The following is a 21889-nucleotide window of genomic DNA, read 5'->3' as shown; positions in this document are numbered from 1 at the left end:
GTAACAGAATTTCCTTCCTTTGGGGGAAGGAAGAATAATTCTTTGAAAAGTAACCTAAGTTCCTTGACAACAGTGACAGTGACTGCTTTTCTCATTTATTTATTTAAACAAATGTCATTTGCCTTTCAATTGTTTTACAAAATTTTGATTTATTATTTGTTTGTATTAAATTGCTTCATCCATATTTTCTATTTTTTTATTGCTGAATTCGTTAAATAGGATTCCTTTTCTTCTTCCTCATCCTCACTGATTGATTTTTTGGATGACGTAAGTCTTTAATTTTCAAACCAATGCATCCTTCAGTAAAAGAGATCAGTGAATTGATTTGAAGAATTTGCCTAATAATGCAGTTTTAGAAATATCACTTGGAAATTTATGCGAGCCAAATGCATCCTTCTTATCTTAAATATTATAGTTTATTATTATCAAATGTAGTAAAATAAACACTTTTAAAACTGCTTTGGCCTTTGGCGATTCTCTGTGTTTTCCATTCTTTGCTTAAATATTGTCACTATGTATAAGAAATTGTTCATTTTCATTTTTCATGGTTTCTGTTCTACTTTCTCCTTTTCTTTTTAGCATCTTCCTGTTTCTGTGTTGGTTTAAAATAATTCTGTGGTGGAGAAATCAAGAAAGTGACATTTCTTGGTTAAACTCATTGTTTTGTTGTAACACAGTAAGAATATAAATGAATTTTTAATACAGATTTCTGATGTGGAAAATGATTTTAAATTATCATATGTACTGTATACCCCATAAATTGGATGCATTAGCATATTCTGTCTGAATTAGTTATGTAGATTTAATAATTTAGAAGTTCCTAATAAGTGTGTGAGACATTTGTTTTCTACCTACACTGCCTGTTATATTTGTTTTCTGTTTCACATTAGATGACTCAGTAATCCTTGACCTAGAATTGATACCCTGTTGAACATGAATACTTTACAGAAATTAAAAGATAAAAGAGTTTAAATGCAAATAGTGTACATAAGTATTTTTAAATGATAGGAAATGGATTAAATGTTGTCTTCAGAATATTTTGTTAAAGTACAATATTATATTCAGAAGATGATTTCAGCATAATTTTCCACTGAAAAAAATTCTTGATACTATATTTTCAAATTACTGAACAACATAGAAACTTTTTAGTATGTTTGGAAATACCAAAACCTGTTTCCCTCCCAACATGGAAATCTTTGTTGTTGTTTCTAAAATAGTAAACTATGCTGGATGATTCTATAATATAACTGAAAGATAACTGACTTTAAAAAAAAAAAAAGTGAAATTCCATGTTGTGGTCTGCTGTTTGGTGTGTTAAAACAATGTGATATTTTTATTATTCACATTAGAAAGGATGAAGAGAAAGTTTGAGTAATTACATAGTTATTTTTACTGATAGACTATTTTCACTATTTCTTAAACTCTTGCCTCCATCCTTTTCTTTCCCATAAACACTCAGATTGTAAAATCTAACAGTATGTATTTCACCAAACAAATGAGCTCTTCTCCATAGAGATCTGTGAAGAGTGTCCCCTTGCCAGGCTCCTACTCTCAGAGTTTTTCTTCCTTTTTTATGTACGGAAATTGCATCCAAGTCACAGCCATTTCCCAGCCTTACTCTCCCCTCTCTGATCCTTCAGTCCCTGTTATGCAGCATAAGCTCATCTTGAACACTGAGCTGGGTTTTACATAGTGCGGAGAAACTCCTAGCACACAGTGAAGAGCTGAGTGCAAAAAGCTGCTGAGTCTTTGCTTCATGTCTCAACGTTTCCAAGGCATGATGTTGCTGTTCCTTCTGTCCTTCCATTGTTCTGGTAAAGCTCAAAAACTGGCTATTCCACTTTCTAGCATGGAGTTTGAAGGAAATTACCTGACCTTCAATACCTATGTTTGCTCATCTGACAAATAGTTATGCTATAGTACTACTCTCATGAATATTTAAAGAAATCATACAATGCCTTCAGGGATTTCAGGACATTTCCTTACTAGGTTGTTTCTCCTCTCTTCATATACTCTTTAGAGTTATTTCTTGTCTGCCAGTGTGACTTCACTTCAGTGCTTAGCTTTCCTCTTGCTAAGAACATGAACCACAGTACCTTCTTTGGAATTGTCGAATCTCATGACTATTAGAAAATGTTTTTTTTTTTTCTCTATTAGAGGGAGGGCTAGCACTAAGCTCCCATTTTAAAAAATCTTATTCTTAATTTATAGTTTATAATATAACCCTATTTTTGTTTATTGTTTATAACTATGACCTTGTTTTCCAATGTTAGCCATTGGTTCATTTTATCATTCAAAGTCATAGTAAAACTATGTTTCAATAGTAGCATCAAATCTTTGATATATTCATGTTCCACATCCAAGATACTGTAAAACCCAAGTTCAGTAGCTCCCACTGTTAGGCATTTAGAACATTTAAGGAATAATTGAGTCTAGATTATATTTTGTTTTATATCTGGTTATATTGTATGTCTTGCTTATAGTGTATGATTTGCCCCGCATGAGGTAGGTTCTGGTGCTTAACTAACCCCAAATCCCATCCCTCTGGTTATCCTCTTCCATCTTCTGTTACCGCTATAGACGAGAATGCTGAATAACTAACCCTAACTGCGGTTCAGCCTGGCGTGTTTAGGAGAAAAAAGGCTTGTGTTAAGCACGATTGCCAGTTTAATTTGGTGTTGTGTCTACATATCGTCCATCCTCTCCACACAGGCCCACTGTTACCTTCAGGGCTCTCAGTTTGATTACTTACAGGTCCTCTCCTCCAAATTTTCCTTCTGCTCTTCTCCTACTTTTATTCTTTAAGTTGGGCCTATTAAAACTATCATTTCATTATTTAGAACAACACAGAATCATTTTCCCATTCATGATTTTTCCTGAGTTTGTTTTGTCTCTTTTCTATATTCTGACAAATAGAAAAATGCATTATGTCAGCAGGCAGAGTTTAAGCATAAACTTTAGCCTCATTTAAAATCTTAATGAGATGCTCAGAATATCAATCTAAGTTGTGGTTCCTCCCTTCACTAGTGTCTTGATTTTACCATTGTTCTCACCCACACACAGTCTCTTTTACATTCTCTCTTAGCCAATCTCAAGGTGAAGATGTAATCAGGGTGGACAGTTTAGAACTATGTTTTTGTTTTGTGTATTGTCTTTGCTGATGAGTCCTAATTTAGCTCTTAACATTTTAAAAGCCACCTTTGAAAAGAGCAGGGAGTCGGTAGGTAAATGTATAAAGCAAATTTGCTTAATTATATATTACATGGGTGATTTGTGGAAAGGGCTGCTAGAGCTCAAATAAGTTATTTTATGGCAAACAGTAACAAAACTAAGTAGATCTGTTGCTGAAATTCTTTATTTCCTTGATGGAATGTTGGTGTGTGTGGATCAGTGAGTGTGCCAATGAAAACCTCATCCATCAACCCTTAGACTACATGTCTCCTTACTGTTTTTATCCTACAGTTTTTCCTGGATATATGTGTACTTGAATGTATCAAAACAGTGGCTTTGTGCATAAGTCTGTATGCTGTGTGTTGATATGGAGGGCCTGGCTCCTTCCCTGTGAATATGTGTAACGTGGTGTTCTCTCTCTGTTGAAGCGCTCCCCGTCCTGTACTCCAGCTAGCAAAGGCAGACGTGTAAGAGACTCTCACTGTGTGCTGTCCCAATGCCTTCTGCCTGTCCCTTGTTCTTTGCCTTTGGCTGCAGAACCCATGAGCATGTGCCGTGTGCTGTGTGTCATTTCACCACTGCATGCATGTGCTGCTGCTTTTGCTACTGCTCCTTTCCTAACTGGGTTTCTCTTTTTCTTTCCATTTTGGCTTTGGCCACAGAGCTCTAGGAATGTTCTTCATGTAAATTTATACAACTGAGCCACTAAAATAGTAAGATACCTTCTAAAAGTATGCTTTCTAAATTATTCAAATACAAGATAAATGAGCTTCTCAGAGAATCTGATAGAAGCAAAGATGTAGAATGCTGAGGCAATTTGTAGATGTCATTGACTAGATTTTACATAGATCACTTCTGGAGAAATTGTGAGGTAGATGTGCTCATTTAATGCATGTTAGGAGAATTTCCCTAAATATCTTTCATAGTATAGACTTAGGAAAATAATGTTAATAATGAAGTCTTTGTATTCTAAGAAGATGTCAAGATTTAAAAGTGCTCTTTCCATGCATTATTAATGCTGAAAACATCTTCCTCTGCCAATGCTCACTTCATGCTTCTTGACCTGAAAGTGTTCAGCCACTCCCCCGTCCTACGTATTCTGATATGCCAGATGGGTGCCTCTGTCCCAGCACCTGTCACACATGCACATCTCTGAGAAGCAGGCGTTATCTAGTACTGTTCACCTGGATTTGCTTGTACTCTATTAAATAGCACTAACGGACACTTGCAGGAGATACAGCCTTTTCACTTTTGCTTGTCAACTTCATGATGAGCAAGCACCTTCAGTTCCAGGTTCCTAGATAGGGAAAGTTAGTGATGAAGTACTTCTTGGTTTGTGGTGAACATGGGAAGTGGTAGGATGGCCATTGATACTTGTATTCTTTGTGAACTCATGGAGGGTCGTCATGCAAACATGAATAGCACTAGCATTACAGATGGTTTTAGATGACTGTTTCATCATAAGCAGGTCGGCTGTCAATGTTGTCTCACTAGATCTGGGAGTCCAGCTAACCTTTGTTAGTTAGAGGTCTATAAAGTATTCCTGGTTCTGCAGACGATTTGAAATGTATAGTTAAAACATTAGATATTTGGATTTACCAAATTAATCTTAGTGTATGGTAACCATTTTGAATGGGAAGGCTAGCATTTGTCTGCCCATCTCTATGGAATTTGAATTATTAGTCTGTAGACTGAATAAATTTATAATGGCTTGTTTTTAATATAAGGTTATAATTCAGAAGGGTTTGTTTTATTATTGATTTTATTATGTATTAGTTATATCTGATTGGTTAGCCATGTACACTGGGAGATTTGGCCACATAGAACATTTTGTTGACTTAGAAAATAAGAAAAGCTAGGGCTGGAAGATGGCTCAGCCGTTAAAGGCTAGGCTCACAACCAAAAATATAAGAAAATAAGAAAAGCTATTGGCAAAAATGACAGTATAGTAAACATCTCTTAATTCCTACTCATCAGAATAATTTGTTAAAATGTTTGCTAGTAGATTATAATTTAAAAGTATTGAATGAATTTTTTACACTTTTAAATTAAGATTTGTTTCCAAGATCTTCCCTTGAACAGTACTGGAATATGCCATCTATTAATGTGTTGCTTTTTACTATTGACCTTTTTGATCATTTTTATAATCATTAAGATAACTGTTAAATTGGCGTAGCTCTGCTTTTTATATATATCACATTTACTGGCTTTTGCTATATTAATAACTCAATTAACTACTTAGAATTAATGCTATAATACTTCAGTAGTGTCCAGGGGTTAAATACAGCAATAATGATTACATTTTTTAAAAGTTTTTAAAAGTGCTTTGTATGAAAATGTTAGCTATTTGTATATCTATGAATAATTTTAAGATTAATCTTAGGCATTTTAATTCTAGCACATCTAATGAATAGCCTGAAATTTTGATTGAGTTAAGTACTTTTTAATGGTAAGAATAAACCATTAATTACAAATATGTGGTAAGGGTTAGTACTTAATTATAGTTAAAATTATTACCATCTTGAAAAGCACAGTTCTGTTGGTGATGATTAGAACTCTGATGAAGAGAATGTGTGACCCGTTGTTCTCATTTGTCTTGTTACTCTGCACTTGACCCCGTGTTGATACTGGCAGAAGCCCTGACATGATTCCACAGTGCAGTCCGTTTCCTGAGGTCCCTGCTTTTAATAGAATCTTTTCAAAGACCTGGAATGTTTTTAAAGTTTGGTGTTCAAATTCTTTTTGCCATGAGTCTTTCTGTCTTTATTAAGCTTTGTTCCTTGTTTTTATAAGGATCACACTTAGAAAAATAAAGTAGTAATTTTTAAACTTCAATTTTTTAAAAATGAGAACATTATTGTAAATGATGTAGTTGAACTTTTTAATATTCCTGCTTACCGCCATTTCCAAATATTACTCCAGTGTAGCTACTTAGTTTCTTTGAAAAAGAAAACTAGTTTGATTTTTACATGAACTTTTTAGTTTAAGAACATAGAAAGCACATATAGTGATTTTTGTTGTTCTATTTTACTATAATTAATACTGGTTGTCTTTCTAAAATATAACTGTGGTTCTCAGTATAACCAAGGTTTACTTAATGCATCTAAGAAAGTCATTTTTATTTCCTCGATTTTGTTCTCTTTCATTGTCACTAATTAGTGAAAATTGATCATGGAAAAGATTAATACATGACAGAGATTCTTCAAAAGAACAAAAGGGTTTGTATTAAAGGGTTCAAGAGTTGAGTAAGAAACCACAAGTTAAGTTGATAATGGATCATTTTCTTCCTCTGGTATCTCACTGCCATAGCACATTGTCATGGGATCACAAAACATGCTGGTAAATGTTCAGCACCTAGCTCTGTTTTGGTTCCTGAGACATGGAATGTCCTAATGGGCTATCAGTTCTGTGGTGGAAACACATATTTGTCCACATACTGAGAAAGTGGTGCAACTGCATGTTCTGGTCCCACAGTGCTCACACTTACCTCTGTTAGCTCACGTTCTCATGGCTCAGAGTAGTCCTGCTATAAACTGTGAGTCAGTATTGGTGGAAGACAGCCAGCTTTCTGCCCTTGGTTTTAGAGATATTAAAGTTGCAAGACTAGATGTAAAAGTCATTTAAACTATTTGTTCTTATTCTCAAAATTATCTTCTACCCAGGATTTTCTGTCTTACACCAAGCATTAGGACTCCAGCCTCTCAGGATAGCTGAAAAATTTTTAGATTATTCTTAAAATAGCACAGTTTTCTATGTATAATGAATCTTCCACTTGGACACTCCATAAAAGCGTAAGTGATTGAGTCAGTTTTAAGTTCTTAATTTATATAATTATGTAGGCATTAGAAAGGGGAGGGTTTTAGGAAAGGAGAAACACCCCTGCTTTATGCAGCTAATAGTTTGATCTGATTACCTTAACTATCCCCAAACAAAGCTGTGAACTGTGCAAATTGTCTTGAGTCTCATCTTACTCTTATACTCTCCTCTTCTTGTTGAAGGTTCACTGTTAAAAATTTAGCTTGGCCTCTATGATCCTTATTGCTTTGAGTGCTTCTGTCATGGAGGCACCTTGGTGGAACATAGATGACTGGCTTTGCAATGAAGAGGTTGTGATTCAGGCCTAACTTGCAACTTCCCAAAGCAAACCAATATATGGAGTCATCTTTGCCACACATACATATGTAGTTAGTGTTCCTTGGTAGTTCCAGTTTTTAAAATCTAAAAATGAAAGATTGTGTTGGTTATTCTCACCACCCCTTACCTCATGGATTGTTTGAATGATGGCCTGTGCCCACCACCCTAAGAGGCCTTTCTGGGTCCCCATAGAGGGCTGCTCCTGGTGTATTCTTAAAAAGTTGCCAAACTATAGGAATTCTCCATACTGAACAAAAGTTGACTGTTTTATATGAACAATATATCACAACTCCATAACAGTATCTGTTCTGGTTTTGTTTCTGCTTTGTGATTAAAACAAACAAACAAAAAACCCCAATCAAAAGCAATATAAGGATTTAATTGGCTCACATTCTCATCCATTATTGCAGTGAGGTAACAAAGCTGGACACGCCACATCCATAGTCAAAATCAGAGAGAAATAATGCACTTATGATGCCTGCTTGCTGTCAGCTAGCTTATTTCTGTCTTACATAGTCCATGACACCCTGCCTAGGGAATGGTGCTGCTCATGGTGGGCTAAGTCTTCCTATATCAACAGTTAACAAACAGATCTAACTAATATGTCCACAGGCCAACCTGATCTAGATAATTTCTCATTGAGACTCTCATCCCTGGTGACTTTAAGTTGTAGCAAGTTGACTCTTAAAACTATCCACCACAGTATTCTAACTGTACATGAGATAATAGCCTTGAATTGAGAAAATTATTTGTGTTCTTAGACATGGAAGCCACATACCTGGAGCCCTCCTTGGTCAGCATAAAAGGGGAGTTGGAAAGTTAGTCTTGGAAAGTGTTTCTGATCTCTATTCCTGATCACTCACCATTCAACCCAGGGTTTTAAGAGGTTTATTTGTTCATTTAGTTTCACACAGAAAATTCTTTATGATTTTAATCAGTGTTGCAGCCAGTAGTGTTAATATATATTCTCATGACTGTAAATATTTCACCAGTTGCAATTTAGAGGGGGTACATTGTCTGCCTTCATGTCCCCTCCCCAGGAATAACCATAGTAACAATAAGAGAAAATAGTTAAGTCTTTTTGTTAAAACATTGTTCTTTTAAATATGCTGTATTCAAAACAAATTACCCCATCTTTCCTAATAATCTTCTTTAAACCCAGTGTTAATAATTTTGAAAATTACCAGACTGAACAGATTATCTATAGGTATGTTTTGTGCTAACTTTTAACCCAAAACACTTTCAGTTTCTAAGAGTACTTAGTTTTAAAGGGTGTGTCTGTATGTAATATTACTACTGCTGTAAAGTAACAAGTTTGACATTAATAACAAGCACAAAGCTAATGTTAAATTCCTTTTACTTTCAATTAAGACCTGATGAAGGACTAAATTTCATTGTCTAGGACAAAGTTACATCTAATCTACAACATGTGTCTTTGAAGTACTCATTTCACATGCATGATTTTTTGTGTGTGAAATGCAAAAGCTTTACATGGTGTACAAATAATATACAGTAAAAGCTAGTGTTCATGGTAGGAGAAGAACAGCAAGCTTGGGGCCAGAGCTTTGGTTAACTGTTCAGCAATTGTTTGAATGCCTGCTTGTACCCACTACCCATAGAAGACCACTCCTAAGGTTTGCCACTACTTGCCCATAACTTCCATACAGTTGCCAAGTTATCGCAATTCTTAATATTTAGCAAAATGCTTGTTTGTAGTAAAAACTCATGCTTTTGCATGATGCCATCCTTAATGTGAATATTCAATCTTGAGTTTTGTTTTATATTCCTTGAGGAATTGTTGTCATGACCATGCCTTAAGTGTAACATGTTGTTAAAACATGATTCCTTGGGTTGTTTTGTTTTCCCTGACTTATTTTCCTAGACTATTTATCCTGTTGACAACACTTATATATGGAACCCAAGCATCAAGTTTTACATCCTGTCTAGGTCCACATCTAGTGAAGCTGAGCCCGTTAAGGTGCCTCCCTGGAGCAGTGTTGCTCCACAACTGTATACTTGTATTCAGGAAAGGGAATTGAAAGTTTTGTTTTGGTTTGGTTTGGTTTGGGTTGTTTGGAGACCTGGTTTCTCTGTGTAGCTTTGGAGCCTATCCTGGCACTCCCTCTGTAGACCAGACTGGTCTTGAACTCACAGAGATCTGCCTGCCTCTCCCTCCCAAGTGCTGGGATTAAAGGTGTGCCCCACCATCGCCTGAAGGGAATTGAAAATTTTAAGTGAAATCTAAGTACTTTGTGTAATAAGTTACAGTTCATTGGACATCATTACATTTGATAATACAGAAAGAGATAGAAAATCCCACTCACATTCACCTGAAATAGGCAAAAATGGGTGGGTAGGTAGGTAGGTAGATAGCTAGTCTTTAGTTAGAGAAGTATGTAGAGATATGCTTGTATAACGGTTATATTCAATATTTATGAAATCATTGGCATCATTAGATATAAACTAAGCACATGGCATTGAAAGTGCCATTCTTGATTCGTGTGTTTTAATTCTTCTAATCAGTTTAATAAGCCAGGATATAACTACTTCATTGCATCATAGACCCGGCTTTAAAATGAAATTGTTACTACTGTAACAACTGAATAACTGTGGCAACTGGATAGTTTATTCTAACTGCTCAATCAGCCATGGGTACTCACTCAACTAAGTCCTGCTTTCTAATAGTCAGAAATACAATGTTATGTAAATAGTTCAGTCAGTTAAGTTGAGCCAGTTTTCTCCCCAAAGACCATTTGACATTCTAATTGGAAAAATGTACATTTAGTTTGTTCATTGTATCTGCTATATAAGCTTTAAGCCAAAGGTGTTGGGTAATGGTCTCACTAGTCACCACCACATCATCTCTGTATTGCCCTGGATCTGGAACACATTTCTTTCCTTTTTTTTTTAATTTTTATTTTGTTTTTGACAACCAGCTATGATTTAGAGCTCTGCAATAACTATTGGAATGAAATGCACTGCTCTCACCATGTATAAATATTTTTCTGTTGTGGGATACTCACGTTGTTTCCAGCCCTTTATTACTAAAATTGGTCCTGAGGGGATCTTAGTGATTTTGCTTTTGCAAATGGGCAATTTGGGTGCAAACTAGCTGCATGTTATGCACACTTTAACTTGTTCTTCCCAAATGTTTTTCACGGTGTTTGGATCTGTTTTCATTTCCCTCAGCAGCATGTGAGAGGCCCCCATCTCCCCACATCCCTACCAATCAGATACTAGCTTTTGTCAGTTGGATTGGTGTGAGGCAGAATTTTTGTATTAACTTGATTTTATCCCTTTTCTAATTATATTTAGCATTTTTATGTGTTCATTGGCTGTTTATGATTTGCCTGTTGAGGTCCATTTGTTCCATTTTTTTTTCTGTTGTTTTGTTTTTTAATGTTCTTTTTAAGCCTGGATATGAGTTCTTTGCTGGGCATACTGGTTGCAAGCATGTTCTCCCATTCTAAGGATAATTTTTTAAATTTTTGTTAACTTTTTGGTTTTCAGAACCCTTGTCCAGCTTATCAGTCTTTGTGTATGACTTCTGCATTTGTGGTTTTTAAAGTGGTCTTTATGAAAATAATGTTTTTCTTCCATGTTTTCTTTTACAGTTTAAAATTACTGCCTTTATGTATTTAAGACTTTACTCATGCTGAAATGTAGTGCTGTGTGGAGTGGGAAATGGATTCTGATATTTCCCACATCTGAGTCTCCTGTATTTGACTCCTCTGCAGTGTCTCCACTTTGTATATGTGGTCTCTTGTGGGCTTTTCTGTACTTTTGCTCATTCTTGCGCTGATTCCTCATTTCCTAAGAGTCTTTTATTAGAATTACATTGATTTTATAGATTTACATGAGGAAAACTGACATCTTCATGACATTGGGCATTTCCATGTAGGAACATGGTATGCACAGTAGTTATTTCTTTTCATTCTTCAGTAGAGTTCATTGCCTTCAGTGTCTTCCATGTTGCTTACTGATTGGTTCTGGTGCCCTAAATTTTGTGTTGCTGTGTGAGTGAGATCCAATCAAATGCAGTTTTTATCAGGCACTGTTGATCTTTTATCCAGCACCTTTGCTTTAGTCTTTAATTTTAATAACTTTTCTAGAACTTTCTGTAGAACTCTAATGACAATTTTGTTTGCAATTGTGTTTTATTTTCCATAAATTTTTTTCAGTGTTCCTTTTTCATCTTTTATATTTATCTTCCCAAATGTTAAGTTACAGGTTGAGCTCAATATTTTTTCAAGCTATTCCAAAGTAAACAGAATTTAAATTGAGTATAAGCTCACAATTCACAAAACACTGACACATTCATCAAATTCCATATCAGGATATAGTTTATATAAGATTGGTTTTAGTGGTTATTGTTAGAAGCAGAGGACTATCCAACCCTCTCTTAATATTTGAATACTCTTGAGTTTATACAAGGCTTAGCTGCTTTTTCTGTATGCTTGCTTGGCATCCTAAAAAGACATTACTGTCTTTTGTTGTTTTTTTGGAGGTTTTTTACTTTGCTAATTAAGCCATGTGCCCTCCTCCCCCACAATAACATCCAGTAAATTCACTAGTTCTTTTTATTCAAAGAAATATACAATACTTAATAAAGTAGACTTCATTTTACTTACAGTAAAGATATGGTTTATAATTAAACTTGAATGAAATTAATAATGCCAATAATATTAAATAATTTTAACTCCTTTATTTAAAATTAACTTCTGTGTAAAAATCTCACTAATCTCCATATATTCAAATCTGTGCGATTATATTCCATTTACATAATATATATTCTAAATATGGAAATCACGTAGTTAAAAAGAATTTTCTAGGACTACTGAGATGGCTTAACAAGTACTGATTGTACTCGTTGGGCAAACCTGAGTTACATCTCTGGAGCCCACATAAAGTTAGAAGGAGAGAAACAACTTCACAAAGTTGTTCTCTGACCCCCACATGTATACTCACCTAACTTGCACATACACATCACACACACACACACACACACACACACACACACACACACACACACACACACACACATACAGTAAAAATTAAAGTTTAAAAATTACTCTTCTAAATAGTCGTATCATTAGTCTTGCTAAATATTCACTTACTTTTAAGGATCAATGTGACAAATTCAAATGAATGTGAAAATATCTTCATTTTTGTGTAAGTTACATGCTATGATTTTTATTTTCTCTATGGATTTTATTTTCTAATTTCTTTCTTTTTAAATTCCCAAATTGAAATGATTATAATTGAGAAAATACTTCATTTGTAAATATTGTGAGCTCAGACTTGAAGTACCGTACGTCTGTGGAAACTTGAACCTCAGGGAGCTGAGGCAGTTGTCTACTTAGCATTGTTGACATGTTTGGTTTATTTACTCTGGTGTCTTTCTAGTTATTTTCTAAGTAAAGTGAGTTATTCACGACATTCATTTCCTCTTTTGCCTGGGATTCAGATTGCAGACACTGCTCCACTTCCAGTTCACACGCCAACCTTAAGGAAAAAGGGATGCCCTGCTTCAGCTGCCTTGCCACCTAAGGTACTTGGTCTAAACATAGTGTGTTCCAAAAGATGAGAGTGCATTTCTTCTACGTTAGATGTTTGCTGTGAGATTTGTTGCTGATTTCCTCAAAGCTTTAAAATAAAAAACTTGGGAAGAAAATAAATTTGATAATGTAAATACCATTTTGAATGTTGGGAGGGTTACAGTGTATTTAATTCTTAAATCCTGTGTTTCGAAGCCTATTAGAGGAACCTTTATTTTGTCACCTGATAAAAATATTAAGTTGGAGCTCCTCGTCAGAGAGTGTGAGTCTGAGTTTAGTCACACACTAAGAAAGAAGTGCTCAGCAACAAGTGAAGGTGGATCTCTCCCTCCTCCCTCCCTCCTATGGCCAGGCATTGTATATGGCAAGACATGACTGAGCTCCTTGTCTAAGACTATGCAAAGAAATTCTAGAAACTGGAAGACCAGGGATCTTCCTCCCTTGAACATAAACTAGGAATAAATCACAAATGGATGAGATCAGTGGCTCTGAAAACTAATTTTAAAAAGTATGAAAATTTCTGGAAGTGGTGGCACACACCTTTAATCCCAGCACTTAGGAGGCAGAGGCAGGTGCATCTCTGAGTTTGAGGCCAACCTACAAAGCAAGCTCCAGGACCACCAGGGCTACACAGAAAAACACTGTCTTAAAAAACAACAACAACAAAAATATGAAAAGAACATCTGCAAAAAAAAAAAAGAAAGAAAGAAAGAAAGAAAGAAAGAAAGAAAGAGTAACCACATACCATTACATAAGGAGACTACACAGGATAGAAATTTAAAATAAACATATCCTTACAGAGATAGGTAATGCCACACAGGATAAAGTAGTAATAAGAAATAATATCTAGAAGAACTTGACAGAAGAATATATCTGCTGAAGTCCATAAAGGGCTTTAATGATAGAGTGGGAGGAATAGGTATATTAATAAAAAATAATAATAAGTCAGTTAGAAAATGAGACAAAATCTGAAAACTAAGGTATATGACAGGAATGGTGTCAACATTTACATAATATGACTTTCAATAGGAAAGAGTTGGAATTAAAGAAACAGAGGGTCTAGAATGATATGATGACTCTGACTCTGTGGTTAAGAGCACTTGCTATTCTCTCAAGGTTCAGAGTTCTGTTCTCAGCACCTACATCAGGCAGCTCGAAACTGCCTGTAACTCCACCTCAGGGAATTTGCTCCCTCTTCTGACCTCAAAGGCACCTTTGTACACTTGTCATATACAGTGATACACAAACACAAAGTACATTTTTAAAAAAACAATGACCTAAATTTTTTTCAAATTAGAAATGAAAAGCTTCAGTAAAGGATGCAAGAAAACACTTAAAACATGCTCAAAATGTCTGAATGTTTCCAAAGAAATTAACTTATTTAAGTGATTAGAACTTACAAAACCAATTGGATATGTCTGCCTGGAGCTGTGGCCCCTCTGGTGGAGGTGCTGCTTGTGCAACCTGATTGCCTGAGCTCCCCCTGGAGGCCTGTGAAGAGCCAGGTGCTGTGGTATGAATCTGTAACATCAGGGGCAGACTGGAAGGACAGACTGATTAGGGGGACTTCTGGAAGCTCAATGGCCAGCTAGCCTGGAGGACACAGTGTAGCAGGAGAAACAGCAGGACATGCTGCCTCAGCAGGGTACAAGGAAAGAACTGACTCTGAAAGTTGTCCTCTGACCTCCACAAGTCCTGTGGTACCTGCATATGTACCTCTGCCCCCCCAAATAATAATAGTGTCTTTAAAGATGTGAGAGATGAAAGAATTCAAGAGAAAGCTAAAATTAAAAGGAGATATCTCAGAAATACAAAGTAAACTCTAAGAAATTCAAGATCAGACAGTGACTTAGGGATGCAAAAGAATCTCAGTCAGTAACGGAGGGCAGAAGTAGAAAGGACTCAAGTAAAGATGGCTGGCAGACTAGAATAAGGGAGCCAGCGTTTGCAAAGAGTTGCTGACAAATCAAAAACAATCATAAATACTAAAGTTACATTCAGGAAAAATTCTGCAGGTACGAGCTGTGCAGTGCGCGTGAGGTGTGTCTCTGGCATGTGAGAAGTACCTGCAGCCCCATGGCGCTGTGAGGGAAGAAGTGCAAGGGTTAACTCTTCTGTCGATTGTTTTGCAGCGCAAGAGTCATCAGTTTTTCGTGAAGTCTTTCACTGCCCCTACAAAGTGCCATCAGTGTACCTCCTTGATGGTTGGTTTGATAAGACAGGGCTGTTCCTGTGAAGGTAAGAACAGCAGGAAGGAAAGTACGACTTCTTGGCTTTGTAACAGTACTGTTGCCAACTGGTTGTAGGGGCTCTGAGCAGACAGACAGTTTTGAATGCCTCACTGCTGCCGATCCGATGTCTCTGTGACTCTGAGCAAGTGTTGTGTAAGAGATGATAGAAAATGCTGAGTGAAATCAACTCTGATCCTGTCTGCGCGGAGAACACAACTCCAAGCATTTCTTTATACCTTTATAGTCATCGAAACACTTGTTTTCAAATAGTCAGAAGTTTCCAGATATTGGGCCTGGGAGAATGGCTTAGGGAAAAAGGTGCCTATTACCACATGAGCATAAGGACTAGAGATTGGGTCTCCAGGACATGTGCCAGGTTGCCCACCTGTAATCCAAGCCCTCAGGAGGTGGAAAAAGGAGATCCTTGAGGGTGCTGGACCAGCTGAAGTGGTCCAGCTCCAGGTTCAGTGAGGGACCTACCTCTGAAAATGAAGTGGGGAGTGACAGATGGAGGAAGATGCCTGACATCAGCCTTGGGCTTCACATCCTCACACACATGCAAACACATAAACATGCATGCATAGCACACACAAATTAATCAGTTAATTCAGCATTGCTAATAGACATCAAGTAGCTGAATGTCCATTAGTAACTCTTACAAGAGAATTTCAGGACTGATAATGAGTTACAGTAGGATAAAGAGCTAGAAAACTTCAGAGATCACTTTGTTAGGAATTATAAATTTAAATTAGCCATGTTATTTACAAGGCTGGGATTTGTGTTTGTTCTGTCTTTTATCCATTTGCTTCTCAGTTTGATCACTAATAAGATAATAATAATAGAAATAAAAACATTTATTACTTCTCAGTGAATTTCTGACTGACAAGCAACTGGATCTTTTGCCCTAGTGATAAAACGGTTGTTTAAAATAAAGTAGATAATAAGCTTTCTTCTAGCTAGCACCATGGATGCAATTAATGAGTGCCCAGTGAATTTTGTTGTTGTTAATCTAAATTGTGTCCTTTTTTCCTCAAAGTGTGTGGGTTCTCGTGTCATATAACATGTGTGAACAAAGCTCCGACTGCTTGCCCGGTTCCTCCTGAGCAGACTAAAGGTCCGCTTGGTATAGACCCACAGAAGGGAGTGGGGACAGCGTATGAGGGCCATGTCAGGGTGAGTACCTCTGTTTAGTCACTCAGTAAACACAGCACTTGACAGAAAATTTAATGAATCAAACTCATGTAAATAATATTTTACCTAGAGTCATAATTACTTGGAAATAAATTCTAAAATATCACAGAGTTTTCTGTACTCTCCAAACCTTGAGGTTTGCAAATGTCAAAATTGTCTTAATGGAGCCTTGGGCCTCTGGTCTTACCTGAGAGGTAGAATACTATTGAGGTGTGAGTTAGGAAATATCAAGTCATAAGCTTACCATCCTGGGTACAGTTACATTGGGAACAGAATGTCAGTTTCATCTTACAACTAAATTTGCCTCTTAGGCTATTTCTCTAAAAAGCCATGAGTCAGTCTGAAATGGCACCATTTAAAGCTTATAAAACCATCGAGGGTCTGAAGAGTGTGTTCTCACTGTCTCCTTACTAATGACATTATGTCCCACTTGCTGCTTATCAAGTGTAAACAGACCTAGAGCAGGTATGCACAGCCGTTAGCTGAACCCTGCGGTTCACATGGAACCAGGGGCTCTCATTGCCATTTTCATTTGAGTTTTGTTTGTTTGTTTGTTTGTTTGTTTGTTTGTTTGTTTGTCTGGTTGACTGAAACAAATTAAGATCCCTAAGCCAGCGGGAGTGAAGAAAGGATGGCAGAGAGCACTGGCTGTGGTCTGTGACTTCAAACTATTTCTCTACGATATCGCAGAAGGAAAGGCGTCTCAGCCCAGCTCTGTCATTAGTCAAGTGATTGACATGAGGTAAGCCCCAAGGGATGAAGATGTATGTGCATTGCAACATAGGAAATAAAGCGTGAACTTTCTTTTATATTACCAGGCTTTGCATTAAATAACCTAATTTTGGGTCAGTTTTTTGATATAGCCCTATGGCTACTATGACATACTAGGAAGTAGGGAGTTACGGGTGGTTCTAGGGCAAGTTGGTCTACGTGTGGAGTGTGTGGAACTATAAGCCAATGTTTGGCTCTGAAAGGTCAGTTTTAAGGTCATGTAGTAACAGAGTCCTAAATACATGTTCACCCATCATCTGAAAGTGCAAACTGATCCCATGAAAGTAGAGGGATAACATCTCTCCCTGCCCTTCACAGCACACTAGAGTAGCAGACAGTTAAGAAGCTGTTTATCTAGCTCCATTGTCCAGACTCTTCATGCACCCCTTGAGCACCTCTTCCTCCTTTTCTGCTACAGCTTCAGCCATTACTCCTGATTGATGGATAACATGCATGTCTCTAATTCAGACATACCCATTGCTCAAAATGCACATTTGCAGATATGCCTATAGGTGTCTGAAACATAGTGAAATATGGAGAGATTGGTACAGGGGTTATCAGCAAGAGAGATTTGGCAGATTTGCTAATAAACAGAATAAAAGATGGGGGGGCTAGGCAAAGGGGAGCTCCTTAGCACACGTGGTTAAGGATAACATGAACAACAGCAAAACTATCTGTTAAAACAAAGATAAGACCATGTCAGGGCTTTAAGACGGGAAAGACGGTACAGATGACAAAAGGAATAGGACAGAGGAATAAATCACTGCTTTAAGTGCTGAACTCAAAGTGTCAGATGAACTAGATTAAGTATGCTTGAGATTTAGTATGGCAGGCAAGAGAGCTCACTGGGGACTCTGGAGACTAACAAAAGGCCCTTCTGCCTGTGTGCTTCTTGGCTTTGTGTGTCTTCATGAGTCAGCAGTTATATCTAGTGTAAAGTACCAGGTTACTCCTGATGAATTGTCTTGAGTATTGTCAGTCACTATATGGGGAAATCTTGTGTTTTGTTTCTTTTTAAATTGAGCTTGGGTGTTCATATGCTTACTCTTTGAGAATTGCTTCATATATGTTATTTGGGTGTATAAGCAAAACCATACACATATGGTAACATGTAATAAGCCTAAATGTTTAACTTTCATTTCAGAGATGAAGAATTTTCTGTGAGTTCAGTCCTGGCTTCTGATGTTATTCATGCAAGTCGGAAAGATATTCCCTGTATATTTAGGGTAAGTTGTGTATGACTTGAGTGAGTTTTTACATGAACATTGTGTATGGTGTGCATATGTGTTTGTGTGCATGTGAAGGTCAGAGATTGATGTCAGATAGCTTCCTTGATTGCTCTCCTGTTTACCTGCTGAGACAGTCTCACTGAACTGCAGCTTGCACGTTAGCTAGTCTAGCTATGGCCAGCTTGCCCCAGCAACCCCTGTGACTACCTCTAGAGTAACAGACAAACCTACCTGACTGTCACCTGGGTTCTGGGGATCCAAACTGACCCTCAGGTTAGTGCAGCAAGTGCTTTATCCACCGAGCCAGCACCTAATTTCTTGTTTTTAATGAGTAGGTTTTGCTACTCTGTATAAATCATGAAGTCACTGGGACAAGACCCAGACCTACTGCTCTTTATGTGTCCATACCATACACTATTTACATGAATACAAAATTGTGCTGAGACTTGTAGAATGCAAAACTATGTTTCTCAAGTATGCTTCATGTTCTATACTTTTGAGTCCCAGTTCAATTTTCAAGTAAGTATTACTATGTGAGGTTTAAAACTTAAAAAACATTTGTCTCTGTAAAACTCTCACTTTTAAAATTGTTTCAGTGTCTATTCCTTTATAACAAATATTCCAAAACTTTAGGAGTGCTCATTTTCCATTGTTCTGTAGTATTAACTGATGTTCTCCTGGGGCTGCATTCAGCTTATTTGGGGCAGGAACATCCAAATTAATGTTTTCCTCGTCATTGGGCCAGTATTGATTCCCCTCTTTATATTCATGTGTTCTCGTTCTCTCTCTCTCCTCTCTCTCTCCCTCCCTCCCTCTTTCCCTCCCTCCCTCCCTCCCTCTCCAAATGCATACAGATAATTGCTGATAGCTATATTGGTAAAGTAAACAGTACAGATTTGTAAAGCTGTTATATCTGTCCTACTTCCTAGTTGCCTGTGAGTCTTATATCTAAGGAAGATCAAAGATTTTAAACTTAAGTCTCTTACTTTCCAGGCCAACAACTATTTATTTATTCTCCCCTAGCTCTCAAGGAAAGTCTGTAAAGGCTTTACCTGTAACTGATTTGCAGTGGGATTCTATTGTTAAAAGCATATGTAAGCATATAAAGGCCTCTACACACACACACACACACACACACACACACACACACACACACACACAATTTTAAAATGCTCTGATTGACTTGTAAACCTTCATTTACTTACTGTTTCAAGTGATCTGATCTTCTTTAATGATCATCTGAAGGGTTGCTAGGAAGTACAAGAGATTTCAGAGCAGTATGGTATAGTGCTTGGAGCATAGAAGCATGCTTTAGCTTCATGCCCTTAAGAAGTTACTCACTTTCTCTTTATCAGGGATTCTCATATTTAAAATTAGTATATAATCATAGCTCCCCTGTCTCATGAAGGTGTTAAGAGGATTAGATGAGTTAATACTTGTAAAGTGCTTTTCTTTCTGATACTTGATAATTTTAAGTGTCATCTATTAAATTAGTATGAGTAGTGCATTTTTATGGTATTTTGTGACATTTTTGTAACAAAGAACATAACATTTCCACTTGTATCACCTCCTGTTGTTTGAATTATAGCATTGCAGTGAGATACTCTAATTCAGCATAGCTAAAGTTTAAATGCTCATTTTACTGGGAGTGCTAAGCAAATGAGCATAGCCTTGAAGCTAGCATGAAAGCTGTCTGTTTTCTAATATTGTGAATATTAAACTGTTTTAGGTCACAGCGTCCCAGCTCTCAGCGCCTAGTAACAAGTGCTCCATCCTGATGCTGGCAGACAGCGAGAGTGAGAGGAGTAAGTGGGTGGGAATACTCAGTGAACTACACAAGATTTTGAAGAAAAACAAATTCAGAGACCGCTCAGTGTATGTTCCCAAAGAGGCTTATGACAGCACTCTGCCCCTCATCAAAACAACACAGGCTGCTGCAATCATAGGTATGCATTTATAACAGTCGTCGCATTACCATAACTGTAGACTACGCTGCGTTCTGAGCTGGTACCACTGTTGACACCGTGTCTGGCATCTGTCAGACATTTGTGGGATGATGAGACCTGTGTCAGACCTGTCTTTTGGCATTTACATTGTATTCCTAAAAAGCATTGGTGCTGAAAGCCAGCCTGCTAACATTTTTCTTCTACTTTTGTGAATTGAAATAAGTTAGTAAGTGTGTAATGTATGTTATTGAAGAGTTTTGAAGTCGTAGAATACATAGCATGGCGTCAGCAAATAGCAGCTCTGTATGAAGAAGTTTACCTTTATGTTCTGTTCTTATATACATACCCAATTCTGTTGCTATCTAGAAAACATGAAAAGTCTACCGAGCAGTGTCTCTGGAGTGGGTAATGTCACAAACCGGGCTTGTAGTTTTCTTGTTACTGAATAAGCAATTCTTTCAATACTGAAGCAGACTTTTAGCTGACTGCTGTGTTTTAAAAGGCATGACATATTTACTCTGCAATCTGAGGGGAAATATGGATGGTATATTTTGACTTTGTTATTTATCTTAATTTTCTCATTATCTAGTTTATTCTGTTATCTCTACATGATTTTTATCTGACGAAAATGTTTTATGTTTGTGTCTTAAATAGATCATGAAAGGATAGCTTTGGGAAATGAAGAAGGATTATTTGTTGTGCATGTCACCAAAGATGGTAAGAGAAAACCCAATTATTCTGAAGTAATTTTCAATGATGTATTAGAAAACTCTCAAGTCTAAGAGCAAGATTGTGTTACTAAGATTTTCCAGATATAATTTTCTATATTTTTAAATCAAAAGATTTTTTTTCTTTTTTGGGTTTTTTTTTTTTTTTTTTTTTTTTTTTTTTTTTTTTTTTTTTGGAGATAGGGTTTGATTACATAACTCTGGCTGTCCTAGAACTCAGTATGTAGAAAGGCTGGCCGAACTCATAGATCTGCCAGCCTCTTCCTCCTGTCCTCCTGCCACCACACCAGCTTTAATTCAAAAGGCTTTCAGTTCTGTTACCCCCTTTCAGTTCTAATGCTCCGTGTACTACCCCACTCCCATTTTACTGAACAGTTCCACTCATGTCTAAGATGGCACAGCAAAGAAAACTACAAATTACTTTTCTCATTCTTAGTATTGCTTTAAGAGATAATGTCTAAAATCCCTTATGGTTCAGTACAACAAACAGGTTTTTAGCTCTCTGGGGGGAAATAAAGTGCTGAGTGAAATAAAGCAAACCCAATTGAATTTGCTTCTCATAAATATGGCATTTTAAGTTCTGTCTTTGTATCAGGTTAGAGCCTGAGAATTTGCTTCTCATAAACATGGCATTTTAAGTTCTGTCTTTGTATCAGGTTAGAGCCTGAGAAAAGCAGGTCACTTGAGCTTGATGAGTTTGTTCCCCAGAGAAATACCTTGAGAAGTGTTAGGAGAATGCTTCAGTTGGTAAGTGCTTGCCGTGTAAGCACTGCATTCCCAGAACCACATAAAAAGTTGGGCATGGTAGTGTGTGCTTGTGATCCCAGCACTGGGAGTCACTGGCCGGTCGACCTAGCCTAGTTACCAATTCCAGGTCCCAGTGAGAGACCCTGACTAAGAAACAAGGGTGGATGTGGCCAAGATGACTCA

The 21889-nt window shown here is 37.0% G+C and overlaps 1 protein-coding gene across 4 annotated transcripts in view; it reads left to right on the top strand.

Moving 5' to 3' along the window:
- Cdc42bpa (CDC42 binding protein kinase alpha) overlaps positions 1–21889 on the top strand; it is a 184316-nt gene that overhangs the window by 137982 nt on the left and 24445 nt on the right. For all 4 annotated transcript variants that reach the window (XM_027418850.2, XM_027418849.2, XM_035445641.1 and 1 more), the window contains 7 exons: positions 12773–12856; positions 14996–15101; positions 16131–16267; positions 16888–17027; positions 18201–18282; positions 20015–20231; positions 20886–20948. In XM_027418850.2, coding sequence (XP_027274651.1) covers positions 12773–12856; positions 14996–15101; positions 16131–16267; positions 16888–17027; positions 18201–18282; positions 20015–20231; positions 20886–20948 — 829 coding nt within the window. The remainder of the gene's footprint in view (positions 1–12772; positions 12857–14995; positions 15102–16130; positions 16268–16887; positions 17028–18200; positions 18283–20014; positions 20232–20885; positions 20949–21889) is intronic.

Source organism: Cricetulus griseus, chromosome 5 (assembly GCF_003668045.3).
Source record: "Cricetulus griseus strain 17A/GY chromosome 5, alternate assembly CriGri-PICRH-1.0, whole genome shotgun sequence".
NCBI classification, from domain to species: domain Eukaryota; kingdom Metazoa; phylum Chordata; class Mammalia; order Rodentia; family Cricetidae; genus Cricetulus; species Cricetulus griseus.
This window is presented reverse-complemented; position numbering and strand designations above follow the sequence as displayed.